This window comes from Lampetra planeri, chromosome 52, assembly GCF_965212315.1.
Source record: "Lampetra planeri chromosome 52, kcLamPlan1.2.h2, whole genome shotgun sequence".
Lineage (NCBI taxonomy): Eukaryota > Metazoa > Chordata > Hyperoartia > Petromyzontiformes > Petromyzontidae > Lampetra > Lampetra planeri.
This window is the reverse complement of record NC_136158.1, coordinates 2,599,799-2,626,825: the sequence shown is the minus strand read 5'-3', so window position 1 is coordinate 2,626,825 and position 27,027 is coordinate 2,599,799. Positions and strand designations below refer to the sequence as shown.

The window sequence follows — 27,027 nt, the reverse complement described above, 5'->3', positions numbered from 1 at the left end:
TTGCGAACGACGTCACGGATCTTTAAGGTCCACCGTAAAGCAAGGCAGCGCGTGGTATTACTGTGGTCAATACACCCTGCAGGATTAACCAGGGCGGCCGCTAGATTCGAACCGCGAAACCTCCGCAACAAGCGGCGAAAGCGCCACCGCTGGGCCACGTCAACCCGTAACGCACCCAACGTTGTCAGATTTCGGAAGCTAAGCAAAGTGGAGCCTGGATAGTACTTGGATGGGCAACCGTCACGCACGATCACTTTGTCCACATTTGGGGCCAACTCCAATTCACCACAAATTGAAAACGATGCGAATACCAACGCCAGTGTCAGCCCCGTCATCCAACACTGGATGAAGTCCTCCCCAAGCCTTCCCCGTCTCTCCCGGATCCTGCTACGTAACCGTCCAGCAGTGAGCGTGTGTTCACCGGCCCAAAATCACCGCTCCTTCTCCACGGTGGTGGTGGTGGTGAAGGAGCTGTTCCCGCGCCATCGATGCCTTCTACCGATTGGTGCGCTGCCCAAATCCACGAGTACACGAAGGCATTAAGAGACTCCTCCTCCCCCCCGTCACAGTGGTCTACACGAGCGCTATTTGTGACGAACCAAATGGGGGGGGGGGGGGGGGGGGGGGGAGCCACTCACCTTGTTGATCTCATCGTGTTTGCGGCCGTGTGTGTTCCGCTTGGCGCACGTGTGCGTCTCCCCGGTTATCTCGGCGAAGTACACCTGGTGAACGAGCGGAGAGCATCGCACGCAAACATCCATGTGAGCATGCCGCCGTGTCCTGGACCTTGGCAGCGGCTGCCTTAGGCAAACTTTGGGGCAGCGTCTTACTGTGGACAACTGTGAAGTTTCAGGCGCGGCGCATCAAAAGAAAGATACCGCGCACGCACACACGCACTGGGTTTCCGTTAACAATGAGAAATAGCTAAACTTATTCGAATAGACATAATAGCCTTGCGTTTTATTTTAATACACACTTTATCCCAAGATTAAAACACTTTCATATAACCGAAAAGGAAATTAAAATGTTTACCACTTGCATCGTTAATCCAATCATTAAAAGCTCAACTAATAGCGTGAACTGCCGAGTTCTTTAAAACAACAAAAATGATGGGAGCAATTAGCAATAACGCTCCCGCATTTGCCCGTCCCATTCATAATATTTTCGTAAACCCTCGAGACCACAGCATCCGGCACGGCTTCACGTCACCGCACCTCGAAGCCCTTGGTCTTGGCGGAGCTCCAGAAGGACTCGAAGTGCTTGACGCGGTTGTTGATTGCGTCAATGATGATGAAGGGGAAGAAGCCATCGTCGAGGGTCTTGCGAAACGTCTTGAGCATGCTGCTGCGGTACGTCTCCTCCATCTCCGGCTCGTACTCGTACTCCATGACCTGTGGCGGTGACACGGTGGCGAGATGTTAAATACCTCACCTGGTATATAGGAGGTCGTGGGTTCGTTCCCGACCCCGATGCCTGTTGTATATTTGGAGTTTGCGTGTTCTCTCTCTCTCTCCCCGTGGTCGAGTGGATTTTTCTCCGGGGTCCTCAGTTTTTTCCCTCCACAATTAGAATCAACATCACGTGTTTAGGGTATTTGGCTGCAATACATTTCCACACGATAAGCCACTTCATTGAGCTGTCATTTGTGGCCAGTTCGCTTCTGACAAAGAGTTATTTAGCTCAGTGGACCTTACCTGTTAAATAAAAATTTGTTTTAAGTTTAGTAGTTTAGACACGCAACCTGCAAACTCACCCGAGCTCGTAGTGCAATTCCACCACTGTGGGTACTGTGCCACGTGGCCCCCAAGTAGCTTCAGCCTCAAACGAGCACCTCATGCGACATGCAAACATTGCCACTCGGGAGACAAAGAGCGGCCGGGGCGGGGTTCTGGCCAGTCCACCTCCCACCCCCCTCGTGTGCCGTGTGGGTGTTCATAGGTGCGCCTCGCTAAAAGCACTTGCCCCGCCAGTATGTTAAGCCTACACAGGGGATCTTTGCTGCACGGCCCTCCGATGCCTTTTTCGGGTTGTACCGCTGTGTGGTGTTAGGCGTGAAGTCTAACACTTCGCTCCACGTGCTGGGAGCTTCTCTTTTAATTCAGCTGCTGAAGAAGCTGCCAGCATGTGGACCGAAAGCAAAGGTACTAAATCCGTATTATTATGATTATAATTATGATTCAATTGGCTTGAACTTACCACAAAGTCATCCGGCCACTTTCCATATGCATCAATGCCATTCCTGTTGATTCAAGTATATTTTGTTTCACCAGGAGAGAACTCAAAAAGGTGAGCACGAGTCTCGATTGGTCAACCAATTGCACCTGGGTCTGTCCCGTGACCTCCTGCCAGAGAACCTTCGACACTTCACGTGGCCTCAAAGTGCAAAGACACAAGCGCGCTGTGGTGCCGTCACCGCCACTTGGTAGCGAACGGTGGTTGTTGCTACTGTTGTTGTTGGTGCAGGAAAAAAACTGGTCCACCTTCTTCTTGACTTTGCGCTTGGTCTCCGGGTCAGTCTGCGTGCGCTCCACCTCGGTGACGAAGTAATCATCCAGGCTGAGCACGCGTGGCGCCGCGCCTCCCTCCTCCACCTCTTTATCCTGCGAGGACCATCACAGTAAAGGCATCCTCCAATTAGCCGAGAAAATCTGTCGGGGCAGGTGCTGTTCACGGCAAGTGCTGTCAATGGGAGCATGGCTGGCGCTATAAATATCTAATTGTACCGTCTTGTCATTTTTGATTACTTTCACATCACAGCATTAACATCGTGTTATTTTGTAGCACGACACATCGCACCAAAAATTGCACTGAGTGTGTGCATTGTGAGCCTTCAATGTCGCCTGTAAATGTTTATAAACTATAGGTTCTTAAACACATTCTAATTTGCTTTGTGGAGGCATGAATGCACGCACGCACACCACAACAAAAAATATCTCTCCCCGTAAAGCCTCAACATTTTCGGCTCGTTAGCGAGCACCTCCGATTCGCACGGTTGGCTACGTACGGTGGACCGTCACAGAAACGACCCCTCTCTCTGTGCCGATATGTGTCCTCTCTCTGTGTGTCCTTGTGATGTCTGTCTGCTTGTATGTCTGTCTATAGTTTTCTAGTTAGATTTTTGTTGCTATTTCTCTTATGCCTGATGATGATTGCTTGTGTTGTAATCGAAACGTCGCTATTATTTTAATTTATTATTTTATCTTTAGACGTGACTTAACCAAAAGAACCAAAGAATAATTCCTGCAGTCACGAAAGCTCCAAAAATGAAGGTGGGAAAGGAGTTCAACGTACACACGTACAACTTACAGTAAATTTGAACTACAATTTTAGCTGTATGAGCGGTCAAGACAAGCAGCATAATTTAACCTGAAGCGACCAAACGTAACCAGGCCCTCCGACGCGTTATGGGTCGCGTGCTGTCCCATGTGCCCAAGAAGCTCCAGGCGCGTGGCGCGAAACGTTGGACGCCCTATGGCGACGAGGATAAGTATGGCTGCAACCGGTTTTCTCTCTGTCCACGCACCGGGGATCACACTCACCCGTATGAGCTTGGCGACGTGGGTCTTGCCGCTGCCGGGAAGGCCTCGCATGATCACCACGATCTGAAACGAGAGGCGCGCTTGAGACTCGGCGGCAAACAGAACAACCGACGGTTGCCACCGCGGCTTCCGGACTGCCGTTGCGGAACGAGGGCTACGTTTCACTTTGATGGCTAACGGGACCCCCGGCTGTGTGTGGTGTGTGACTAACAGTGATGCCACTTGCAGCCAAATTACACAGAATCGTTGCGTGGTGTTGCCTCGGTGGGCTTTGGGTGATAAATTGCGAGTGACTTATTTCGGTATTCGCGCAAAAATTGTTGCTCGCAAGCTGCTGAGATGGCAATTAATAATCCTGTACAAATGTATTTTAGGCAGAGCGTGTTGTCCTGGGTATTTGATCCATTTTCCTATGTTGGATAGCAGAGTGGAACTCTTTACCCATGAATATGATTATCTGATGGGCCAACAGGACCAGTCCCTTCGTGAAAATTAACACATGAATGCGCACGTAAAGGATACATCCACTATGCCACTCACTCTGAATTCAGCATCGAGTCACATGACCGCACAGAACATCCAGTACCAAAAATAATGAAAACTCGACATAGCCGAGTGGGCTGGTCAGCGAAGATCCCATCACATTGAGCTACATTGTAATTTGACTAAATTCAAGCTTACTTGAGAAATGAAAGCATTGGATTGGCCGTCATGTGATGAACATCTGTCAGGTTTAGGGCGAGTCCGAAAGTACGGCTTTCTTGACTGCAGATAAAAGATGTCGCTCGAAGGACTCCCTTGAAGTGGTTCCGTGATATATCGTCGATGGCGGATGATCCACTATCTCCATTATGGAGTGCCACACCGCCCGATGGGAGTTCCGAACGGACACTTCTTTATCTTGTGACATGATGCCGATAGCATAATTGGAATGGAATTGGGAAAGGGATAAAGCCATGGGAGATGTCGCCCGAGCATTAAAAAATTGGAAAAAGTGGGACTCTGTGTTGAAGTTTGACAGTGTCCAAGGAACCACTCGGTACAATGCAAAGATAATTTCAATCTCTCATGAATTCTCTTCTACAGTGAAGACCACCATTCTCCGAAACTTCGCCTATATATATTATTTTCCTTTTAGGGCAGTGTTATTGACTAATGTATCGAGCTTTTGTTATTTGTGCCTGTGCAGCACTGCCAATGTAAAATCACTTTAAAAAAAATACAAAACAGTGCTGCCCTCCGACACAACCGAAGATAATGGATATAGAACTTCTTTTGCACCGTACGTAGCCAACCGTGCTAATCGGAGGTGCTGGGGAAGGACAACAAACTAAATGCAAAAAGCAGTTCTAAAGAAATGAGTTTTAAATATAGATTTAAAAGTGCATAGCTCCAGTGGCTTCCTAATATCGGAAGCAAGAGCGTAAAGCCATTGTGGAGTATTTAGACTGAGTGTCAACATTCCATTACTTTCAATGAATGGGTTCAGCTCTTAGTGTAGCAGTGCATACTGATTTAGGCCAGAGAGTGCTTTTGAACTATACCCTATGCAGCTAAACATCGTATCTTACTGGAATTTAAGCCATATTTTAGAATTCAATACACTGTTGACAAAATAAATATTCTGGCAATGTCTCCTTCATATAAATACCCCGGTTTACGTCGGGGATGCGTTCCTGAAAGACGCGACGGTGAATATCGAAACGACGCCAATCAAAGCAATTTACAGGGGGTAGGTGGTGGGGGCGAAGGCTGAGAGGTGATGGATGCGAGAAACGACGGAGGATGCCGTCAGCGACGCGAGTATGTGGGTCGAGGCGAAGCAAATCGTGCAGCGGTGTTAATAAAGTGAGGACGTATTTGCGAAAATCGGGGTACTGTACCCGTCTGTCCGCATACAAAACAAAACCATTTCTTACACAACTTATTAGCCGCACTGCCTTCTGGGAGTGTATATTTTTAGCAGTGTTGGTTCAAGGCAAGCAATCTCTGGACCGGCTTCAACACACAGTCAGGATTGCTTGAGTCCCATGGCGGCGAGATGTTAACTACCTTGCCGTGTATACAGGAGGTCGTGGGTTCGATTCTGACCCCGAAGCCTGTATATCTGGAATTTGCATGTTCTCCCTGCGGTCGCATGGAGTTCTCCGGGTCCTCCGGTTTTTCCCTCCACATTTAGAAACGTGCGTTGAAGAGAAATTGGCTGGATAAGGCTCGGTGGGCCTTAACTGGTAAAGTAAGTTTGACAAGTGAAAAAAAAACGAATATATTAATGGGCGAATAATATATTGCAACGGAAAAGAGACGTGGGCTCGCAGTGAGACCCGGCGTGCCGGGGGGACAGGAGGCGTCGCACTCACGCGCTCCGGGCGGGGTGACGCGTCCCGGCTTCTTCAGCAGGTCATCCACGTGCTTCGACTCGGGCTTCTTCTCCTCCACGTGCGGCATCGGCGGCGGCGGGGCCATCGGCGGCGGGGTAGCGACGAAGGTGGCGGCGGTGGGGGCAGCACTCCCATCCTCCTGTCCGGGGGTCCCATCCGGCTGGGCGGATACGGGGGCCGATCGCGCGAGAACGGCATGGGCGGCCGGTCCTGGTAGTGCTCCCCTGAACACGGGACACAAAAGTGGAGCTTTGAGTTGAGGCTCTTTCTCCGCACCTCCGATTTGGCACGGCCGGGGCTACGTACGGGTGCGAAAGAAGTTCAACATACAAACGTACGTCTCTCTCTCACTCGCCAAAGATCCTCCGTGTAGCCTCAACAAACTGGAGGAGCAAGTGCTGTTAACGATCACCTATGAAGGCCGGTACGGCACACGAGGTAGGGTGGGTGGCTGGCACCATGCCCGGCTACCTTGGTCGCACATTTTGAACGACCGACAAATACGGTTCCTTTCTAGAGGCTCTAAGCGTTTGGCATCTAAGTATATCTCTCAATTAATTTGCATTGTAACTAAAGTCGAGTATACAAACTCATTACGTGTTGCTGTGCAGCAGTGTGTAAGAGACATAAGTAGAATTCCTCTTTTTCTGTTTCATCAGGAAAATAAATCACATGATATAGTCCACAGTCCTTTTTGGTTTCCAAACCAATATTAAGCAGGTCAAAACCGTTTCACAGTTTCAATGCTTGAACAAGTGCCACTGGATAATATAGTCCTGGAAATCCAAGAGTTCAGTGGACTACATTGTTGTACTTATTTACATGTGGAGAGCTCGGTCGCGATCAACAGCGAATCGATTATGGCGCAGTGACGAGAGTTGACAAAATGGTATTTATCCTCAGTGGAACTGGCCTTCACTGAATTAAATAAACTAAGGGAGCCTAAAGGGGCAAGCAAGTGACATCACGATGACTATGCGAATGACACTATGATGGTACGTGGCCCATCAGCACAAGCTAATTATATTACATGTCCTGCCAGAACGTAGGTTTTGATGAACACTGCACAAAGGCATTTGTTAAGAACAAATGGACATGTGAACAATCACGCGAAGTGTTCTATTACCGTATTATCTAGATTATAAGATGCTTCGGAAAGTGAGACGCACACAAACTCGGCTTATTTTTTAATCTTTTTTTTTGCTTCAATAAATCCGACGTCCCGGAAAAGCAGCAAACAAGGGTGTGTAAAGTTACGGAACAAGAGTGGACGCTGGGTAAAAAGTGCATGTTTTATTCTGGAGAATACAATAATGGTGGAAGTGGCTTCGTGGTGGCAATAAAGTTGTTGACTGGCTGGTGCCCAGTGCCAATAAAGTTATTCGAATCTGGTCACACATGCATTGGTTGTGCCCATGGCTCAAGTGGCTCAGCGTTTGAGCCAGCGGCTCTCGATCAGGACGTCGCGAGTTCAGATCCCACTTGAGGGTTGACTTGAGCTATCATCTCTCTGGGGTCGATACAATGAGCATCACTTTCATGGGGAAGTCAACAGCAGTTGTCCAATGGATAGCCTCGCCCCCACCAGAGTATTGTGGAATTTCCACCACTGGCTCAGGGCTCTAAGAGCAGGAGATAAAAAAACACCACTTTAATGATCATTTAAGCAGGAAATCGTTGACTTTTTGCGCTGCTCCGAGGTTTCAGTAGCCTCAGCAACACAACAAAGGAGACGTGCGGCACGTCATTTACACCAGCGTTCTTCACTGCAAGACCCGCGGGCCACTGGTGGTCCCTGGTGGCCTTCAGTGAGGCCCATGATGTGCGCCCCACCATCATCATCATCGTGCTGCTGTCAAACCCCCAAATGGCTTCAACTGTGTGGCGGCCCTCATACTGATGATGCCTTATCGGCGAAGTGGGGCCACCTCCCTCCGCCCCCCTCCGAAAATCAGGAATCTTGCTCGTCACCTGGGTACGGCGGTGCCATGGACTCAAACGGCTTGCGTTCGTACGTGGGTCGCTCGGGTCCAGCTCTCCGTTCCGCGTAGCTCATGTAGCTGCCTGGCTGCCCCAGAGGCAACCTGCACAGCCCCGCAAAACGAAACAGCAAGCCAGGTGTGTTGGTGTTGTTTTTTCGGATATCCGAGGCCACCCGTCCGAAGGAAGAAGCGTTCCCGATTGGGGCGTATACCGCAAGCGTTGTTTTTTGACGAATCGTCACGATTCGGCGGCGCGATTCAATTCACCTTTGTGTCGTGTTCACCATCTCGTTTGAATTGTTTCTGGTTGTTTTTATCTGCGCCATGGTGGCGAGATGTTAACTACCTTGCCTGGTATGCAGGATGTCGTGGGTTCAATCCCAACCCTGAAGCCTGTAAATGTTCTCCCTGTGGTCGCGTGGATTTTTCTCTGGATGATCCGATTTTTCCTTCCACATTTAGAAACAATGTGCGTTTAAAGTATTTGGCTGCTTTAAATTTCCATGTAATAAGCCACTTGGTTGTATTATCATTTGTGACCAGATCGCTTCTGAAAAATAGCTATATAGCTCACTTGGCCTTAGCTTGTAAAATAAAAGAGTTTAAATAGTTAAAAATAGTTTCCCGATTCTCCAAGTTTGTTCGCTCCTATGGCCTAAATCTAACAGTATGTCATGCAAAAAAATCTGCATAAGTGGTAGGTTATGGTAAAGGTGCAACCCTGCATTTGCTTGCTCACACCGCTGCTGGCAGTATGGCCTCCACGACTGCGAGCTCGGGGAGAGCCCCGCTGGAGGGTACACGGCCTACTCCTCCATGCTGGCCAGGCATCTTGGAAGAGGTAGAAGTACCCACCTTACCCCGACACACGCGTGCCAGCGACCGACTGTGGTGGAATCTATTGATGCTGCTGGGCACTTTGGGTGGCATATTTGTGCCAGAAAGGCGCCGCACTTTAACCGAAAATGCAACCGACTCGACAGGAGGGCTTTAACAAACTTGAGACATTATTTAATTTCCCTCGCCAGGAGATCGAAGCGGCAACCTCTGACCTACGAGTGCATGCAGCATGCCAACCGTTGCCCCATGGCGGCATCCCGTGTAAATGACAATATCGTCCATTTTTCCGTGCGAAGTTCACACCGTTCTCTATCCAGAGGCTCCCGGATGAACTCTTTGGACGCGCCGTCCTTGGGATCACGTGAAAGCAGGGGCGGGGGTCTGGGCCCCCTCTCAATGGCCATCATGGATTCCCTCTCCCACATCCCTTCGCCATCGCCGCCCTCCCAGCCCAGGCATCGCTCCCGGAATGACGTGTCGCCGGGCGGCAAGCTCTCTGCGCAGCGGGGGTCGCACGGGCAACAGAGAACCATGGCAGATGAACAACGCGTGACATACGGTAGCAAAAACAAACACTGATGTGGGCAACCAATGTCCAAAATTGATGTACTCAGAGCAATGGTAAAATGTGCAGTTATATGGCTGTGGATCGTGGACAAGTTTGCATGTTCTCCCCGTGGTCACGTAGATTTTTCTCCAGGTCCTCGGGTTTTTCCCTCCATATTTAGATCATATGGCTGCTATAAATTTGCACTTGATAAGCCACTTCGTTGAGCTATCATTTGTGGCCAGGTCGCTTCAGAAAAAGAGCAATATAGCTCAGTGGGCCTGACCTGGTAACATAATTTTTTTTGTAAAAATACAAGTGAATCCAAGGAGGAAATCCAGGCTTTTGAGAGATGTGATGCTTCCAATGGCTAAAACGTTTCAGGGACACGAACCATGACTGGCAAAAGCACAGGGAGGAGGAAGATGCGATGACATCAAAATACAAGAGGGACTCTCCGACACCATACTGCAGGGTACAGCAGAAGGGGACGAGGGACAGAGATTGACTGACCCCAGGAGCGGCTACTGGATGATGTACGAAGCGACTTGGGACAGAGAGATCAGCGGGAGATGCACAGACCGCAAAAGACCGTACGAGGCAAAGAGTCGATTGCCAACGCATTATTGGTAGCCCCCCCGCTACCTCATGATCCCCACGGCTAAAGGAAAGATGATGATGGCATATAGTATAACCAGTTGGCCAGCCAGTCTATTAAAGGGGCCTATAAAAGATGTGTGCACTGAAACTAAAGGACCCTTTTTCAGGTTGGTCCTGTAGGAGGCATTTTTCATCAACGTGAATGACAACGTTCGTTTTTTTAGCTACGGAAGAAAACCGAAGACCACGGTGGAAATGCATGCTGATGAGAGAGTTCCCTGCTTGTGATGTCTTTGTCTTTGTACACGTACCTCTGATGTAGGACTTCCCACGACCCAGGGAGACTCGCTCACCATATGACGTCTGCTCTATGCGAGGAAGCCCTTCTGCTATGCCCGCGCACACACATACACACTTAGTAGGTTACGAGCCGCATGCAGCGCTTTTCAAACAAAAACGTATGACTGCATATTACGGCAATATTAGCTCATGTACAGGTGCTTAATTGTTGCATCACAAGATCGCGAGAGATGGTAACAAGTTGGGGAGGCCCGAATCTGGCAGTGGATTGAAGTCAGCGACCCGACATTGATTTCCTGGTTCAGGCCAATATAAGCGACGAGTAATATCTGAAACGGTCCTGGGGTCGCCGCCCCCATTAAAAACACACACGCAATGTCTGGCGTGGTGAAGTACGGTCAAACAAAAACCGCCTATAGGATCCTCGAAACGTGTCACCATGCTCGTGAACACGGTTTAAATCACAGGTGGCTGAAATGCAGATTCAAACCCAGCATCTCGGCTTTGGCGGCTCAGTGCTTCGACCCTCCGGCCACACGGCAAGCGTGCGGAACGGCTTTGTCTCCGACGATGCTGGCACGTCTCACCTGAGCTGTGCGAGTAGTCATGCGTGACTTTCTTGACACTCATCGGCTCCAGGTTCAGCGGCTTCCTTTCGAGCAGCGATGATGATGGTGGCGGCAGCGGCGGTGGGCAAGACCCCGGGTTGTCGTGGCGCTGCACTCCCGTGCTGGGCGCCAACGATTCCCTGACCCAGGGAGCCTCCCCGAGGGACCAACCGCTACCACCGGAGTCGACCTTGGGCTTCTCCGCTGGCGAGTCCAGGGCGTCGAGTGACGTCTGGAAAGACAGCCCCGCCCCGACCAAGGGTGCGTGTGTGTGTGTGTCATGATCAGGAATTCATTTCTCAGAGGATATTTTCTGGGTTCAGCGTTTCTGAGTCTCGAGACTCATTGTCAGGAGGGTCCTGCCAAGTTTGCCGCAGCAGGGGTGACGTTGCTACGTACAATCCAAATTGAGAATTCTTCGCTGTCATTTGTTAGGGATGTTTGTTCGGCCAATACCAGTTACATGCAGAACATGGGGAGAACATACAGACTCCCGAGTCGGGAATTAAACACAGGCCCTTCTTGCTGTGGGGCACAAGTGTTAGCACTGCGCGACCCTACTGCCCCCGTATTAACCAGGGGAGGCCGCTGGGCTCAAACCACGAGGATGTGCAACAAGCGACAAACTCACAATCCCTCGCTCGGCCATTTTGCCGCCCACACACACACACACACGAGATGGCAGCGTACCCGTTAGTATGGCAGTATAAACACAGCGTACATTTAAGTATGGCGGTATAAACACAGCGTACCCGTTAGCATCGTAGTATAAACACAGCGTACCTGTAAGTATGGCGGTATAAACATAGCATACCTGTAAGTATGGTAGTATAAGCCCAGCGTAGCTGTAAGTATGGCAGTATGAACACAGCGTACCTATAAGTATGGTGGTATAAACACAGCGTACCCTGTAGTATCGTAGTATAAACACAGCGTATCCGGCAGTATTGTAGTATAAACACAGCGTACCCTGTAGTATGACGGTGCAGCACTGCTGGAAGGGGACGGGGATGCCGTGACTCCTCGAACATCATTCTGCATCTCGTTCAGCAAATGCAGCTGCTCTTGCTGCTCCCTGAGAGATGTATTGAAATATTTTAATAGAAATAAACACAGACACACGCAAACATCAATTAACCAAAGGAGGTAAATGTGCTGATGCATAAACACCCTGGCCAATGTCTATGCATCATGCTCAAAAGCAATTACAGCTTTTAATCACCGAAGAAGAATTTAAAACATATACCCAATTGTATCATAAACGATGGGCATGGGGTACATAACGATTCAATCACCCCCGGCGATTAGATACACCGTCACCAATCAACGTTGCCATCCGAATCAAGCGATTTTGTTTGAACTAGCTCGAAAATAATTATATTTTATTTTGATGGTGGACAAGCGACGTGTCAATAACAGGAAGTACCCATTTGGGTAGGGAGCAGAGACATCTGGACGGCCGACTGAGAAAAGGTCACATTTTGAAAACATTCATGGAAGACGACAGTTGCAGCACGCGCATTTAACTGCACTGAGCGACAGTGGTGAATTGTTAAGGGCAGATATGCGACGGTTGGATTATTGCACCAAAATACCGTCAATCACTGAATTTGAAAATCCGTCAAAGCCATCTGGTACATCGACAAATTAAGAAAATAAATTAACAAGGTACTTTATATCAAATAAATTATGTAGGTTTGTTGAACTTCTTTCGCATGGTACGTAGCCAACCATGCTCATCGGAGGTGCGGGGGAAGGACAATTTAAACACAAAAGGCAGTTCTAAAGAAGAAATTAGCCAGCAATTAATTAATAATTCAATTGTTTAGATAATGAATGCATTGATAGATTCATCAGGTAATGATTCAGTCCAAAATTACATGCGAGCCATTAAGATATAATCTTCTTGCGCAGCAAAACACAACCGAACGGATCACCTGCGCTCACCTGAGCATCTTGAGCTCCTGTGCGGCCTTTAAGATGATCTCGTGCTCCCTGCTCGAGAGTGACATCACGCGATCAGGGAACTCGAGGTCTCCCTCCTCATCCCCTTCCGCTGGCGCTGGCGGTGGCGACGGAGGTGACATTTCCCTCCGCCATCGCGGCACGACGCCTTGCTCGTCCCACCGCTCAGCGTCGCGATCCCAGTGTGGACGTCCTCCACCGTCATTGTCGTCGTCTTCCTCGGGTCCGCCATCCCATCGACGCATCGGTAGCTCCCGTCTGTTTCCAGGCAAAGGCGCACCAAAGTGTGACCTGCCCGGGCCCGAGGGGTCCCACCTGCTCGAAGCCGGAGGGCCATCGGGCCCTCCCCTGCCGAATCCCCGCGGATGACCCTCGGGCGGGCCGCCACGTCTGGGGCCCAGCGAGTGTCCGCCCCGCTCGTGCTCACCCCACGGCGGGAACGGAGGCCTGTTCGGGCCTCCTCGTCGGGGCCCCTGCATCATGAACCTGCCCCGTGGCGGGGGTCCCATGAAGCCTCGTCCCCGCATGCCCATGGGGGGCCCTCCCATCCCTCTGTGCCTGGGCATGCCAGGGTGACCAGGGCGACTGTCAGGATGCCAGTGGTCCCACCCGTCCTCGTTCTGCTCTTCGTTCCAGGGGCCTCGCTCTTTGTAACCGAACTCGCCCTCTCTGGGGCCTTCTCTCCAGTGCTCCTCCCTGCCAGGGCTGCTCCGACCCAGGGGCCGGCCATCCACGTCGTAGTATTCTTCCTCCTCATCTTCCCCCTCGGCCCCAAATTCCCTGTAGCCCTGCGGTGGCTCTTGATCAAAGTCACGCTCGAAGCGGGCATCGAAGTCCCTCTGGAAGCCGAACTCCTCTTCGTACCCCTGGTCCCTATCTCTTGGCTGCATCGGCTGGAACTGTCGGTCCATGACCTCCCTGGGGAACCGAGGTGGGAATGGCCTCCCCGAGGGAGGAAACTGATTCGGACCCCTGTTGCCCCACTCGGGATTTTTGCCTTCGAAAGGTTTGTTCAGAGGTCTCATGTTGGAAGCTTCCCTGTTTTGCGCCAACGGAGGTCTGTCCCACGGTTGCCCTGTTTCGTGCGAACGCTCCTCGGGGGTCCACCGCTCGTCTGACCTGTGCGGCGGGGCACCGCCCCACCTCTCGCCACTACCGCCCATGCCGCCGAAGGGTCTTGCATCGGTGTCATCATTGCGTCTCTGGTCCTGCCAGCCGGGCGGCTGAGAATCTATCTGACCATTGTCCTCCATGTCCTCGTCTAGAAGCATGGGCTCGTCCATCTGCATGGAGACTGTGGTGCTGTCTGCAGGATTAGACGACAAGCCGGCGCCCTCATACACGCTGCTAGCTGAGCCGACGCTACCCTGATTGGGCTGTGAAGTCTGCAACGATGCCGTGGATGACGGTGCGAATATTCCCGCCGCCAGTTGCCCACCTTGTTGCGGCTTTATGACACCGGGCAGGTGCTGCTGCTCCACCTTCGAGGCTTGCAGGTTTGTCTCCTGGTCAGTCTTGCCCTTTTGTTGGTCACCGGGTGCGTTCAACTGGTTTGGCGAAACATTTGATGGTGCCGTGGCATCTTCTGTTTTGGCCTTCTTATCGGGAGGCTCGCTTGTGCTGTCACTATCGGGCGCCTGATTACCGGCTGCACATTGCTGGGGCGTAGGAGCTCTGACTTGTCCAGGTACTGGATGCCGGATTTCTGCAGATCCAGGCAATGAGCCGTGAGGGCCAGGGAACCTGGGAGCAGTCTCCATGGGCCCTTGATTTAGACCCCTGACTGGCACTGCCTGACCCTCCCCTCTCGGGCCAAAACCTCTGGGGTTAGGGCCACCCATTTGAGGAACAAAATTTCCGGTGCGCGAAAAGGGGGTTTGAGAGTTTGGGCCAGGTGGTCGGAAACGCTGCCCATTTATATGGACACTGTGACCCTGTGCGTTGGGACCTTGAGGGCCCTCAGTTCTTGGGTTTTGGGCATTAGGTCCCTGAAAATTATTGCGAGGTCCTTGAGTGTTTGGATTTGGAAAGCGAGAACCCTGTTCATGGGCACCCACAAGCTGACCAGTGGGACCTTGAGAACCGGGACCTGTGGGACGAGGACCTCCTGATTGACCAGTGGGCCCTTGAGGACAGGGTCCGACAGACTGACTGGTGGGACCTTGAGAACCAGGACCTGGAGGACGAGGACCTCCTGATTGACCGGTGGGACCTTGAGGACGTGGACCTACAGATTGACTGGTGGGACCTCGAGAACCAAGACCTGTAGGACGAGGACCTCCTGATTGACTGGTGGGACCTTGAGAACCAGGACATGTAGGACGAGGACTTCCTGATTGACCGGTGGGACCTTGAGGACGTGGACCGACAGATTGATTGGTGGGAACTTGAGAACCGGGACCTGTGGGACGAGGCCCTCCTGATTGACCGATGGAACCTTGAGGACGGAGACCTACAGATTGATTGGTGGGAACTTGAGAACCGGGACCTGTGGGACGAGGCCCTCCTGATTGACCGATGGGACCTTGAGGACGGAGACCTGCAGATTGATTGGTGGGAACTTGAGAACCGGGACCTGTGGGACGAGGCCCTCCTGATTGACCGATGGGACCTTGAGGACGGAGACCTGCAGATTGATTGGTGGGAACTTGAGAACCGGGACCTGTGGGACGAGGCCCTCCTGATTGACCGATGGGACCTTGAGGACGGAGACCTACAGATTGATTGGTGGGACCTTGAGAACCGGGACCTGTGGGACGAGGCCCTCCTGATTGACCGATGGGACCTTGAGGACGGGGACCTACAGATTGATTGGTGGGACCTTGAGAACCGGGACCTGTGGGACGAGGCCCTCCTGATTGACCGATGGGACCTTGAGGACGGGGACCTACAGATTGATTGGTGGGACCTTGAGAACCAGGACCTGTGGGACGAGGACCTCCAGACTGACTGACTGGGCCTTGAGGACGAGGGCCCATGGGGTGCTGGCCCTGAAACTGACTGGTAGGACCTTGAGGCTGAGGACCTTCAGCTTGGCTTTTAGGACCCTGAGAGTAAGAACCCTGGCTATAGGACATATTTGTCTGGCTGTTGAGATCTTTAAGCTGAGGTGTTTGAGCATGAGGTCCTTCAAGCCGATTACCAGGACTTTGGGATTGGGGACCCTGGGCCTGTAGTCTTTCGGACTGATTGTTAGGTCCTACATACTGACTGCTAGGGCCCTGGAAACGGGGACCCTGGAAGCGAGGCCCACCAAACTGACCAAAGGAACCGCGAGGAGTACTCTGGGAGTGAGGACTTTCATTTTGAATGTTGACTCCCTGAGTGTGAGGCCCTGGGGCATTTGGTTCCTTTATTTCACCCTTATCATCCTGAGTGAAAGGACCATGGGCTTGTGGCCATTCAGACTTATTACTGGAACTCTGGTACGGTGAGATTTGTGCATGGGATCCTTCAAATTTGTTGTCAGGACCCTGACCTTGAGACTGCTCAAATTCGTTAACCTGGCCCCAAGAGCCAGGCCAATCGAATCTGCTGTTGTTGGGGCCCTGAAATCGAGAGCCAGGGGCACGAGGCCCTTCAAATCGACTGGTAGGGCCCTGGAATCGAGGCCCTGGAAAACGTGGTCCCCCAAACTGACTGCTTGAGACATTAGAATGCGGGCCCTCGCCAAGGAGACCTTCACCCCGACTGCCAGGACCCCACTTGTTCGAGCCTTGGAAATGCGGTCCCTTGAACTCGTTGCCGGGGCCCCAATTTTGAGAACCCGGACCACGCTGCTCGTTAAACTGACCGTCAGGACCCTGTCCTCGAAAATTGGAGCCTGGTGGACGCGGTCCTTCAAATGAAGCATTGGGGCCCTGAAAGCGTGGCCCTGAGAAATGGGATCCTCCAAACGGACTGTTGGCGCCGTGCTGATTGGGTCCTGGCATGCACGCACCTTCACTCTGACTGCCGGTGCCATGGGTGGGGCGAGCACCTTCAAATTTGTTCTCAACATCCGAGGCTTGGCGGCTCTGTGCCAGTGATCCCTCAAACTGACCGTCCTTTCCCTGTGTGCGCGATTCTTCAAACTCGCCGTCGGAGGCCTCAAAGCGATTGCGTTGAACACGTGGCTCTTCAAACTTCCCGCCGCCAGGGCCCTTCGTGTGCAATTCTTCAAATTCGCTACCTCCGCCGTGCGCAAGTGTGCCCTGAGATCCGGGCCAATCAAATCGGTTGCCACCGGGGCCCTGAAAACGTGAACCTGGGCCATGAGGTCCCACAAATCGAGCGTTGGGGCCCGAGAAGCGAGGCCCTGGAAACCGTTGACTGCCATACTGACTGCTTTGGTCGTTTGGACGGAGTCCCTGCATATTGGGTCCTTCGCTCTGACTGTTCGGGCCCTGATTGTGGGCCCCTTGGAGATGAGAGCCTTCAAATCGAGAAATTCCTCCTCGGCTTGACGATGCTTCACCATGACCGCCCTTATCGCGAGCGTCCAGATCCTGGGCGTCAGTGGAGTCGAACTGAGAACTGGAGCCGCTGAATGACCCGAAACTTTCCGTCGTCGGCGCCGATGACCTCTCGAGGTCCGTGGTACCCTCCTGTCCTCTGGGTCCGTCCGGGAGGCCGGACCTAGAATATCGGGATCCCGGCAGAGGTACGGCAGTCGCGCCCGACCGTTCCGGGGAAGGGTCGTTGAATCGCTGAGAAGAACCTGGGTAAGAGCTGCCCGTCTCTGTTTGAGGGCCGGATGATTGGAAGGAGCCCTGAGGAGGCCTGCCGCCAGATGGCATTTGATTGCCATAGAGGGGAGGATACCGCATAGGTCCACCGAGCCTGAAAAACACACAACGTAAACTCAGTAGAAATTCTCACGCCGGCGTGCACAGGAAGGGCATTTGTTTCTTAAGAGACATTTAGCTAATTTTTTGACTGCTAGGTGTCATATTGTCTCGATGGCGACTTCATTGAATAATCGATTTATTTTTAAGCATCGTGGTTCATGGAGTGGCTACCCTTGCTTGGTTGCAGGGCTATGGTGAACCCATTACATACGACATGTACGTACAGTGCATATTGCCTGCTATGACTTGGTTAAACACAAGAATAAATGCTGACAAAGAAAAGGGAACAAAACTGAACAGGGTGTAAAGAAGTACAGAAAGTGTAACAAATGTATTAGAGAAAAAAACCGAATTAAAGACATCGGTGAAGTCACGTATAAAGAAAATAAGCAGTCGTCATCAGGTAGAACTAAATTTGAGAGAGAGACAAAACACATGACGTCAGTTGGTACACTGTGAAGCCACGGTGTCAGCACAACGTTTACACGCGCCTCGACCAATTCATCGAGCGAGACGTTAGCGGAGCGTCTCTGCTACCGCAGTGGAAATAACAATCTGGGGTGCCTGCCGGTCCACGCTAGACTGCACAGCGCCAGCCCAGCATCTGTTGCGCAATGGGGAAAAGAGACACTGGGTACCTGGGCATGTTGGACCCAGAGAAGTGTGGAGGAGGGGATAGCAGTGAGGGCCTCGCAGCTCCGGGAACAGGTCCTGCGAATCCCTCTCCTTCCAATGCCGCCACCGCGGTGACACTGCTTGCCGCTGTGTCGCTCGCTGCCTTGCCGACGGCCACCTCCTGCGAGGAGCTCACGGGCGGCGTGAGTGTCGATGGGAGAGCTGGAGGCAACATTGGCGGCATCGTCTGGGGGTATAGCGGAGAGTAATTTGGTGGATAAACCGGAGGAAATGTCGGTGGGTACGTAGGGGGATACGCAGGCGGTAGTGTTGGTGGAAGTCCTGGTGGTGGGCCTGGTGGTGGGCCCGGTGGCAGCGTCGATGGAGGTCCCGGCGGAATGTTTAGCGGAAGCGACGGCGTCAGTGGCGGCGGCAAGGTTGGTGGCAAGGTTAGCGGTAGGGTGGGTGGCAGCGCCGACTCGGGCTGCGTGGGTATGGGCGGAGGCGCAACGGTGGACTTCGTAAGCTGCTCCTTTCGCTGCTGCAGGTTTGCACCCACCGCCTGCATTTGCTGCTGCCACTGCTTCCAGTGCTGCTCGTACTGCACAAACTGCTCGTGGTCCGGATGGTTCTTATATTGCTCCTGCCACTCGTTGAACTGCGTCTTCCACTGCGCGTAAAGCGTGTTGAACTGAGCTTGTTGCCACTCGATATCCACCAGCGTCTCTGCCTGTTCTCCGCTCTTCTCGGCTGGCGCTGTCTGCGTCTCCGCCGGTGTCACCTGAATTTGTGGGGACAGAGAATTAGAAAATGTGACGCGAAATATTTTTTTATGAAAATTTACTATTTGCACCAAAAACAACTAACCGGGATACAATCATCCATAAGCCACTGAATTGTCAGATCAGATAACTGGGCAGCAAAAAGGCCGCTATTCTGAGTTGCCCCACGACAAATGTGGATTTGTACGGCTAATCCAAATTATTTAATTGTTTTCGGAGGATACCGTGTGCTGCTTGAGTAGCCTGCTGTAGACAACTCAGTATCAACCGATCTCAGGTTGATAACAGATTATAGATCATTGTTCACCAAATCGATAAATGATTGTCTGAGAAATAACTGACCCAATTGGCACGTGCAAACGTGCAAACGTTCAAACCGTATGGCGGGTTTAAAATTGATTGCTTACGTGACAATCCATTACGTACATTTGTGATGTTTTTAATAGCCCTTTTTGTTAGTCCACTGCTGGATAAAAGCCTCACAATGCTATGTCAGTCACAGAACTTGATTGACCAGACCACACTGGACATAGTGTACGGTTTGGTGGTTGGCTAGTCAATAATTAATCGATGTTGTGGGATTTTTAATGTAATGATTTGACGATGTAAAACAACTGACTAAAAAACGCACACATGAACACTTGAGTAGGTGCCCATAGCTCTTGGCGACATTGTACGCAACAGGATGAATAGTTATCTTGGCAACACTGCCTATTCTCTCATCTATTAATAATTAATCTCTATACAACAATGCAACTCTCCTACTCTGCTGCGTCCGCTGTATAGAATAACACTCTATGCCGCCTTCACCAACCTGCATTAAGAGCATGATGAAGTATGAACAACAGTGTGACCTGCAACAGTGTGACCTGCAACAGTGTGTGGAAGCCCTCAACCAGCAGTGAATGGACAAAGGGCTGCACACATATCACATGCCGATGCTACATTAAATCCAGCGCAAAATCGCTCGAGTTTAGTGTTCCCATGTGGCCTAGGCGTGTAAAAATGCACCGGTTAAAAATTAAAATCTGAAGATTCTTACACTCATGATACACGTGTCGAATTACAATAATTGAAACTGATAAAAAAACCATGTGTGCAAAATACATGCCAACTGAACTGCCGTGCAGTAATGGTTGGCACACATTGGATTTGCAAAACAAGAGGGGGGCCGGTTCGATTCCATTTTCTGGCAAGGTCCATTGAAACTTTCGTGCAAGTTTCTTAAATTCCACATACATGGGTTCAAAGACACAATTAGTCGATCAGCAGGTTGCGTGTGGTGGGGGGGGAAAGTGTGAGTGTGGCCAACTCTTTCAACACGTCTGGTCAACGTGGGGAAGAGTAGACCAAATACCCTCCAGAGTTTGCTTGAGTGGCGATTCTTTCTGCCAGCACTGGCGTGAGCAAGAAATTGCAGGGCCACACGTTTGCGTTGTACGTGCTATATGCTAATGTTACAATCAGGCTAATGGTACAAACCAGAGGTGTGGACTCGAGTCATGTGACTTGGACTCGAGTCAGACTCGAGTCATGAATTTGATGACTTGCGACTCGACTTGGACTTGCATAACAATGACTTTGTCCCACCTATGAGGTGTGGACTCGAGTCATGTGACTTGGACTCGAGTCAGACTCGAGTCATGAATTTGATGACTTGCGACTCGACTTGGACTTGCATAACAATGACTTTGTCCCACCTCTGGTACAAACACAATTCTACTAAATGAGATGAACAAGGAAAAAACGAGGGGAAAATGCAACAGAAATTGAATTCCAATGTCAACACCAAATCGCTGGGGCGGTTGCACGAGTACCGACTACACATTGGTGCCAACGTCACAAATATCTAAAGCGCGGAAGGGTAAGTAGCAGCGATGAAGTGGTCGCAGAATGACTGGAGCTCTTCTTACCACTTGGCTCTGCATGTATCCCTGTTGCATTTGCTGATGCTGTTGTTGTTGCTGCTGTTGCTGTTGTTGCTGCTGCTGGTGCTGCTGTTGATGCGGCTGGTGCTGCTGCTGATGCGGTTGGTGCTGCTGCTGATGCTGGTGTTGATGCTGCTGCTGATGCTGCTGCTGCTGCTGCTCTTGCCACTGCTTGCGCTGTTGCCACTGGGCAGCTGCTTGCTGAAGCTGTCGCAACCGGGCAGCCTCCTCAGGGTCACCCACATTGGCCACGGCCGTCTGCAAATAAAAAAAAACATCAGTGTGCAAACACATGATGACTGTCTGTGAATGATAAGAGACTCATCGGACGGAATTAAATATTTAAGCAAAGGCTGGAAACAAATAAGGGAAATACTGTACAAGCAAAAGGTGAATTCTTTACAGCAAAGCATGTCCTCCCATCATGCCTTGCATGTCACGTTCCATCGACACACTGTGTGATGGCATTAAGCACACAGCCTCGTTTTAGACAACTCAAACGAGTGAATATCGTGGAAACATTAATTTCAGCAGCAGTAGGACGATGAGACAAAAGTATAATAATGTTCAGTTTTAAATAACATCATCCAAGATCATTTCATCTGACAATCGCCGAGGAACCACAGATGGCCTTGAAGGCAGCCAGGCAGTGAGTCCTCTCTAGATGAAGATTTTTTTCTGCCGACGAGTGTTTATACAAGTGGGGAAACATGGGGAACGCCGAGAAATACGAGGGGGCAACACACACACACACAAGGGGACAAGAGGTTAACGAAAGTCTGCATTTTGCTGTACCGCCTTCTCCTGGCAAGCCACGGTACGACGCCTCGACGCCCCACGGAAAGGGACTTCGGCAACATTTTTGCGATCCACTAACCCTCCCTAACCTCCACAGTTCTGGATTAAACAGGCGTTGTGTCATCACCGCCCGTATACACAGACCGACCAAGTGTATATCAGCTTCATGCTTATTAGTATTCTACATTTTGGTTTCCACCAAATGGTAGTGTATTTTTTTGTGTCGCACTGGTAATGCGAGTGGACCTCTTTGCGTTCCGTCTCAAGATTTCCCTCGCAAGGGAATTGCAAATGGTCTCACGCGGTAGGTCACCGTGGCGCATCTCTACCTGTGCCTTGACAGCCTTAACTTCCTCCTTTTCATCTTGCTTACATTGATTTACACCACCGCCGATGACCACTTTCAGTTCAGGAAGTGCGCGCGTGTGTTGTGGCACAAAAAAGTCGAGAGGGCAAAAGCCCCCGGCTTGCGGCGAATTAAAAAGACTGCAGCTCAGCGCCTGGGCCGTCGGTGCCAAGCGAAATACGTGTAACCACGCAACAACAAAACAAGAAAAATAACAGCCTCCAAAAAGTGACAAACCTCATCAGCGCCATCATCGGGAGGTGGAGGCGGCAGGGGCTCATCTGACGGTGGCAGGGGCGGTGGTGGCGGCTGGGGTTGGTGTTGTTGTTGATGATGAGGTTCCATCCCCGATGAGAGGGCGGAGGGGGGTAGTGGCATCGCGGTCGCCGTGGAGGTAGGCACCGAGGTGGAGGTTGAAGAGACAGCCATAGAGTACGGCTGGGGGGGCTGTGTGGGAGGGGGGGTAGTGAGACATGCCCCCGTAGTGTCCCGAGTAGTGGTAGGGGGGCATCGTGGTGGTGGTGGTGGGTCCGCCACCACCACCACTCACCGAGTAGGGGTTGTAGCCGTAGCCTGAGGGTGGCCCTGACGGGGGCAGGGGAGGCGGAGGACCCGGGGGCAATGCCGGGGTGACGCATGAGGTGGAGGACGAGGGCTTTGTGGATGAAGCTGAGGAGGAGGTGGAGGAGGAGGCTATCGACGAGATCGGAGCCATGGACGAGGTGGCCGTGTTCGCAGACGACGTCACGGACGTGGAGGAGCCAGCGGGCGAGGCAACAGTCGAGGCGACGCTGGTCGTCGTCGTCCCCGACAGGGACGATGACAACGACGACGAATTGAAAGACTGCATCTGCTGATGGTGCATCTGCTGCAGACGCTGCATCTGCTGCATGTGTTGCTGCTGCAGGCTTTGGAATCCCGTCGACGAGGAGGCAGGCGCAGCCGAATTGACCGACGAAGACGACGATGACGACGAAGAAGCAGCAGCAGCCGCCGAAGAGGAGAGGCCGGCGTTGTTGTAGGCCATGCCACCGAGCCCCGAGGCCGAGTAGGAGCCGGGACCCGTGGCGGGCAGGCCCGACCCGTGTAGGCCTGAGGCCTGGCTCCAGCCCGGGTACATGACGCCAGCCACCGACGCGCGCCTGTTCGTATGATAGTTGTTGTTGTTACGAGTGGTGCTGCTGCTGTTGTTGTTGTTACCGTTGCCCGCTTTGGCCGAATCGTGGATCCGCTTGGGCGGCAGCGATGCCGCGATTTGGGTGACGCGCGGCCGCGCCGATTGTTTGTGGTTGTAATGGCGAGGCAGACATAAAGACGCGGCACAGTGCAGGCCCCGCGTGACGTCACCACGTACCCCCCTCCCCCTACACGCCCCTCCCCCTCCCCCTATCCCTGCACGCCCCTCCCCCTATCCCTGCACGCCCCTCCCCCTACCGCACACGCCCCTCCCCCTATCGCACACGCCCCTCCCCCTATCGCACACGCCCCTCCCCCTATCGGCCTATTCCTGCACGCCCCTCCCCCTATCTCCCCCCTCCCCCTATCCTTACACGCCCCTCCCCCTATTTCCCCCTATCCCTGCATTCCCCTCCCCCTATCGCACGTGCCCCTCCCCCTATCCCCCCCTATCTCTCCACCGCTCCCCCCTCCCCTATTTCCTTTCCCCTATCCCCCCACAACTCATCTCCCCCTATCCCCTCCTTTTCCAACCCCCCTTCCCCATCTCCCCTCCCCCTATCCCCCAACCCCCTATTCCCCCCCTCCTCCCCCTCTCCCAACCCCCTACCCCGAACCCGCCCCCCAACGTCATCGACGAGGAGGAAGTGAACCTGCTGGGTTAGGACATGTGGAACTCGTTCTGGCCAAGCGTTACACCAATTAATGTTTTGATTTAAAGCTTTCGTGACTGCAGGGATTCATATTCTTGGTTCTTTCGGTATAGTCACGTAGAAGGGGAATAATAAAAGAAAAATATATTGCTTTATATTATTGTATGATTTCCCTTCTATGTGACTTTACCGAAAGAACCAAAAATATAGTTTTATATTCTTTTATATTTATTCTAGATTTGAAGCTTTCGTGACTGCAAGGCATCATATTCGTAGGTTTTTTCGGTAAAGTCACGTAGGTAAAACATCAAAATTAATGAAAATAAAATAAAAACAAAAATCACGACGTTTCGGAGGCAACACAAGTCTCCGTCATCAGGTGGGACCGTCACAGCCGAATTAGCTGCATCAAGTGAGGCAATGATTCAAGATGTAATCCCTTATAAGCGAGTTGAAGGGGGGAAGAGAGGGGGGGGGAGCTCATCAGAATGTGGTAGCCAATGAATGGAACGTATCGGGAGGGAGGGAGGGGGGCGGGGCTCAAAGACAGCACGGAGTGCTAAGCACAACGCATCGGGAGGGGGAGGGGGGGGGGCCAAAACAATGGACGACGACCTGGACGCGGCTGATGCTGCACACGCCAACACAATGGACAGAGAGGGGGGAGGGGGAGGTCTGATACACATGATAGACAAAAGAACGAAAATGCCCATGTTTATACCAATGCTGGCTGAACAATGAAGAGAGCACTGCCAAAAAATAACTGGGGATGTTAACACTCGGTGAAGTAAAGTAAAATAGTGCCTGTCAGATAAGATGGTCCAAAAAAGTGTAATTAAGTCTTTTTTGCGTGGTTGATAACATCTTTCCAATGATTACTAAGTTTGTACCCATCATCACGGTTGAAATTATGTCTGTGTTTGTATATTTGTATGGCTTCGTGTACAAACCTTTGATGGTAGCCGGGAGGTTTGCAGAGAACCTTGGTCTCGGAAAAGACAATTTCATGAGAGCCCACCGAGTTGTAGCAATGATCGGCAACGGCAGAAGAATCAGTTCTGCCGTGTTTCAGATCTGACTTGTGCTCGCGGACACGATCAGAAACATGACGTTTCGTTTCTCCAATGTAGCAATCACCACAAATGCAACTCAATTTGTAGACTCCAGGATACTGTAAGTCAGGAACGACATCCTTCACAGATGGAATCAGATCACGGATTTTATGCACTGTACTGAATCGGACTTGGATCTTATGTTTGTTTAGAATTTTGGAGATCTTTTTGGTCACGCCTGCTATGTATGGTAACGTGATGGTTTTGGTCGGAGTTTCAAGTGGCTGTTTCTGTGTGGTGGGAGAGACAGCTTGGCGGATAGTACGGTCAGAGTATCCGTTCATCCTGAGGGCCCGATGTACATGTCTTAATTCACCGGAAAGAACCAAGAATACCAATTAATGTGTTATGGTGGGATTTATCAGAATATAGTAGATTACTTTGCTGCTATAAATGTCGACAAGATAAGCCACTTCGTTAAGCTATCATTTGTGGCCTGGTCGCTTCTGAAAAATAATATAATAGCTCTGGGCTTTAGCTGGTAGGATTAACAAAAATTTAGTTTTATTAGTATATGTTTAAAAGTTATTTGTTTACCTTCTTGGTTCTTTCGGTAAAGTCACGTAGAAGGAAAATAATAAAAATAAAACATAATAAAATAATTCTCACGTTTCGGCCACAACGCAAGCAGCCGTCTTCAGGTGGAGAACAGGTCTGTCGAGAAGGCAGAGGCTGCTTGCGTTGTGGCCGAAACGTCGTGAGGATTATTTAATGTTTTATTTTTATTATTTTATTATTTTCCTTCTACGTGACTTTACCGACAGAACCAAGAAGATGAATCCCTGCAGTCACGAAAGCTTTAAATCGTTATTTGTTTACCTTTGCTATACGTTGAACTCCTATCTTGGTTTTTTTTGTATTGTTTGTTGTTGTGACGTTCTGACCTGCCCATACTGGACATCTGTGAAAAAATATTTATCGCTCATCGGATTCCTCCAGTATAGATAAATATGCTGATTCTGATCTAGGAGATCCGATTTAGTTGTTTTACTTCGCTTGTTTACCTCGGGTTAGCTCACCGAGTCGCATGACTCTTTACGCTGGATACGAATACATTGCAGGATGCAACCCCGTTTGAAAATGCGATTTGTAGCTTTGATACCCGTGTATCGATAGTTAAATTGTAATGCGCACTGTTTTGTTTTTGCTGTGGTCTGGGACTATTGTTTTGCTGCCTTGCCCAAGTTTGCAGTTATCGTTGAAAAATCATCAGGAATTTAAATACTGTACTTTTGCAATTTATATTTACAATATATGCTTTATCTATCTTATGTATTTTTAGTAATTTGCTTGCATTTCCTACATGACCCCCAATAGTTTTTTGTAACTCTGCCCCACCCCTACTGGACATCTGTGAAAAAGAGCTTCATAGCTCATCGGATTTCTCCAGGATAAATAAACATTCGATTCTTTCACGAGGGTCCAGCGAGTCTCTTTTTGCGATGATTGGATGACCCTTAATGAGATGTAATTTAGTCGATTCATTTTAACGAAGTATGTTGTTTGTCTCTTGTGATTCTTAAATGTTTTAATTTAAGGTTAGTAACATTAAGTGCGTGCTCTCCAGTTGCCTGGGTGAAAAGTGGGCTAGGGTTTTTTGCCAAATCCTGACCAGCTGGCTTAAAAACTTTAACAAATGAATGATTGCGATGTACAGCCAAAACTGAGTGACTTTGCCGTGAACTTTTTCAAATTTGGACCACGACGGTAGCGCACACGATGGCTTAACTCCGACCGGTCTTTTAACCCCACCACACACGACCTGCCTGCTCATCGACTTCATGCCCGTTCATAGTGGGTGCACAGAAGCGCGATGGATTGAATAGACCTGCACCATTGTTTCAATGGTCACGCCGGGAGATTGATTCCAATTCTTGACCTCTGGATTGAACTTTGGATGTTACTTCCCATTTACAGCACGGCAGCATCCTATTTATATCTCGGGCTAATACCATATTCTCCTGATGACTACCCACTTTCCACCCTTATATTGTAATCCGTTGGACCAGAATTGAATAATTTAATT

The 27,027-nt window shown here is 50.8% G+C and overlaps 1 protein-coding gene across 1 annotated transcript in view; it reads right to left on the bottom strand.

The window, feature by feature from the left end:
• The window catches only part of YLPM1 (YLP motif containing 1), a 35,718-nt gene extending 12,314 nt beyond the window's left edge, over positions 1–23,404 (bottom strand). The window contains 17 exon segments of the mRNA XM_078616892.1: positions 639–722; positions 1,215–1,391; positions 2,481–2,600; positions 3,540–3,602; positions 5,900–5,917; positions 5,919–5,990; positions 5,993–6,144; positions 7,892–8,004; positions 9,046–9,238; positions 10,201–10,278; positions 10,777–11,029; positions 11,767–11,872; positions 12,745–17,583; positions 18,230–18,987; positions 20,902–21,174; positions 22,298–22,384; positions 22,386–23,404. Coding sequence (XP_078473018.1) covers positions 639–722; positions 1,215–1,391; positions 2,481–2,600; positions 3,540–3,602; positions 5,900–5,917; positions 5,919–5,990; positions 5,993–6,144; positions 7,892–8,004; positions 9,046–9,238; positions 10,201–10,278; positions 10,777–11,029; positions 11,767–11,872; positions 12,745–17,583; positions 18,230–18,987; positions 20,902–21,174; positions 22,298–22,384; positions 22,386–23,180 — 8,181 coding nt within the window. The 5' untranslated portion in view covers positions 23,181–23,404.
• Between the last annotated feature and the right edge of the window lie 3,623 nt (positions 23,405–27,027).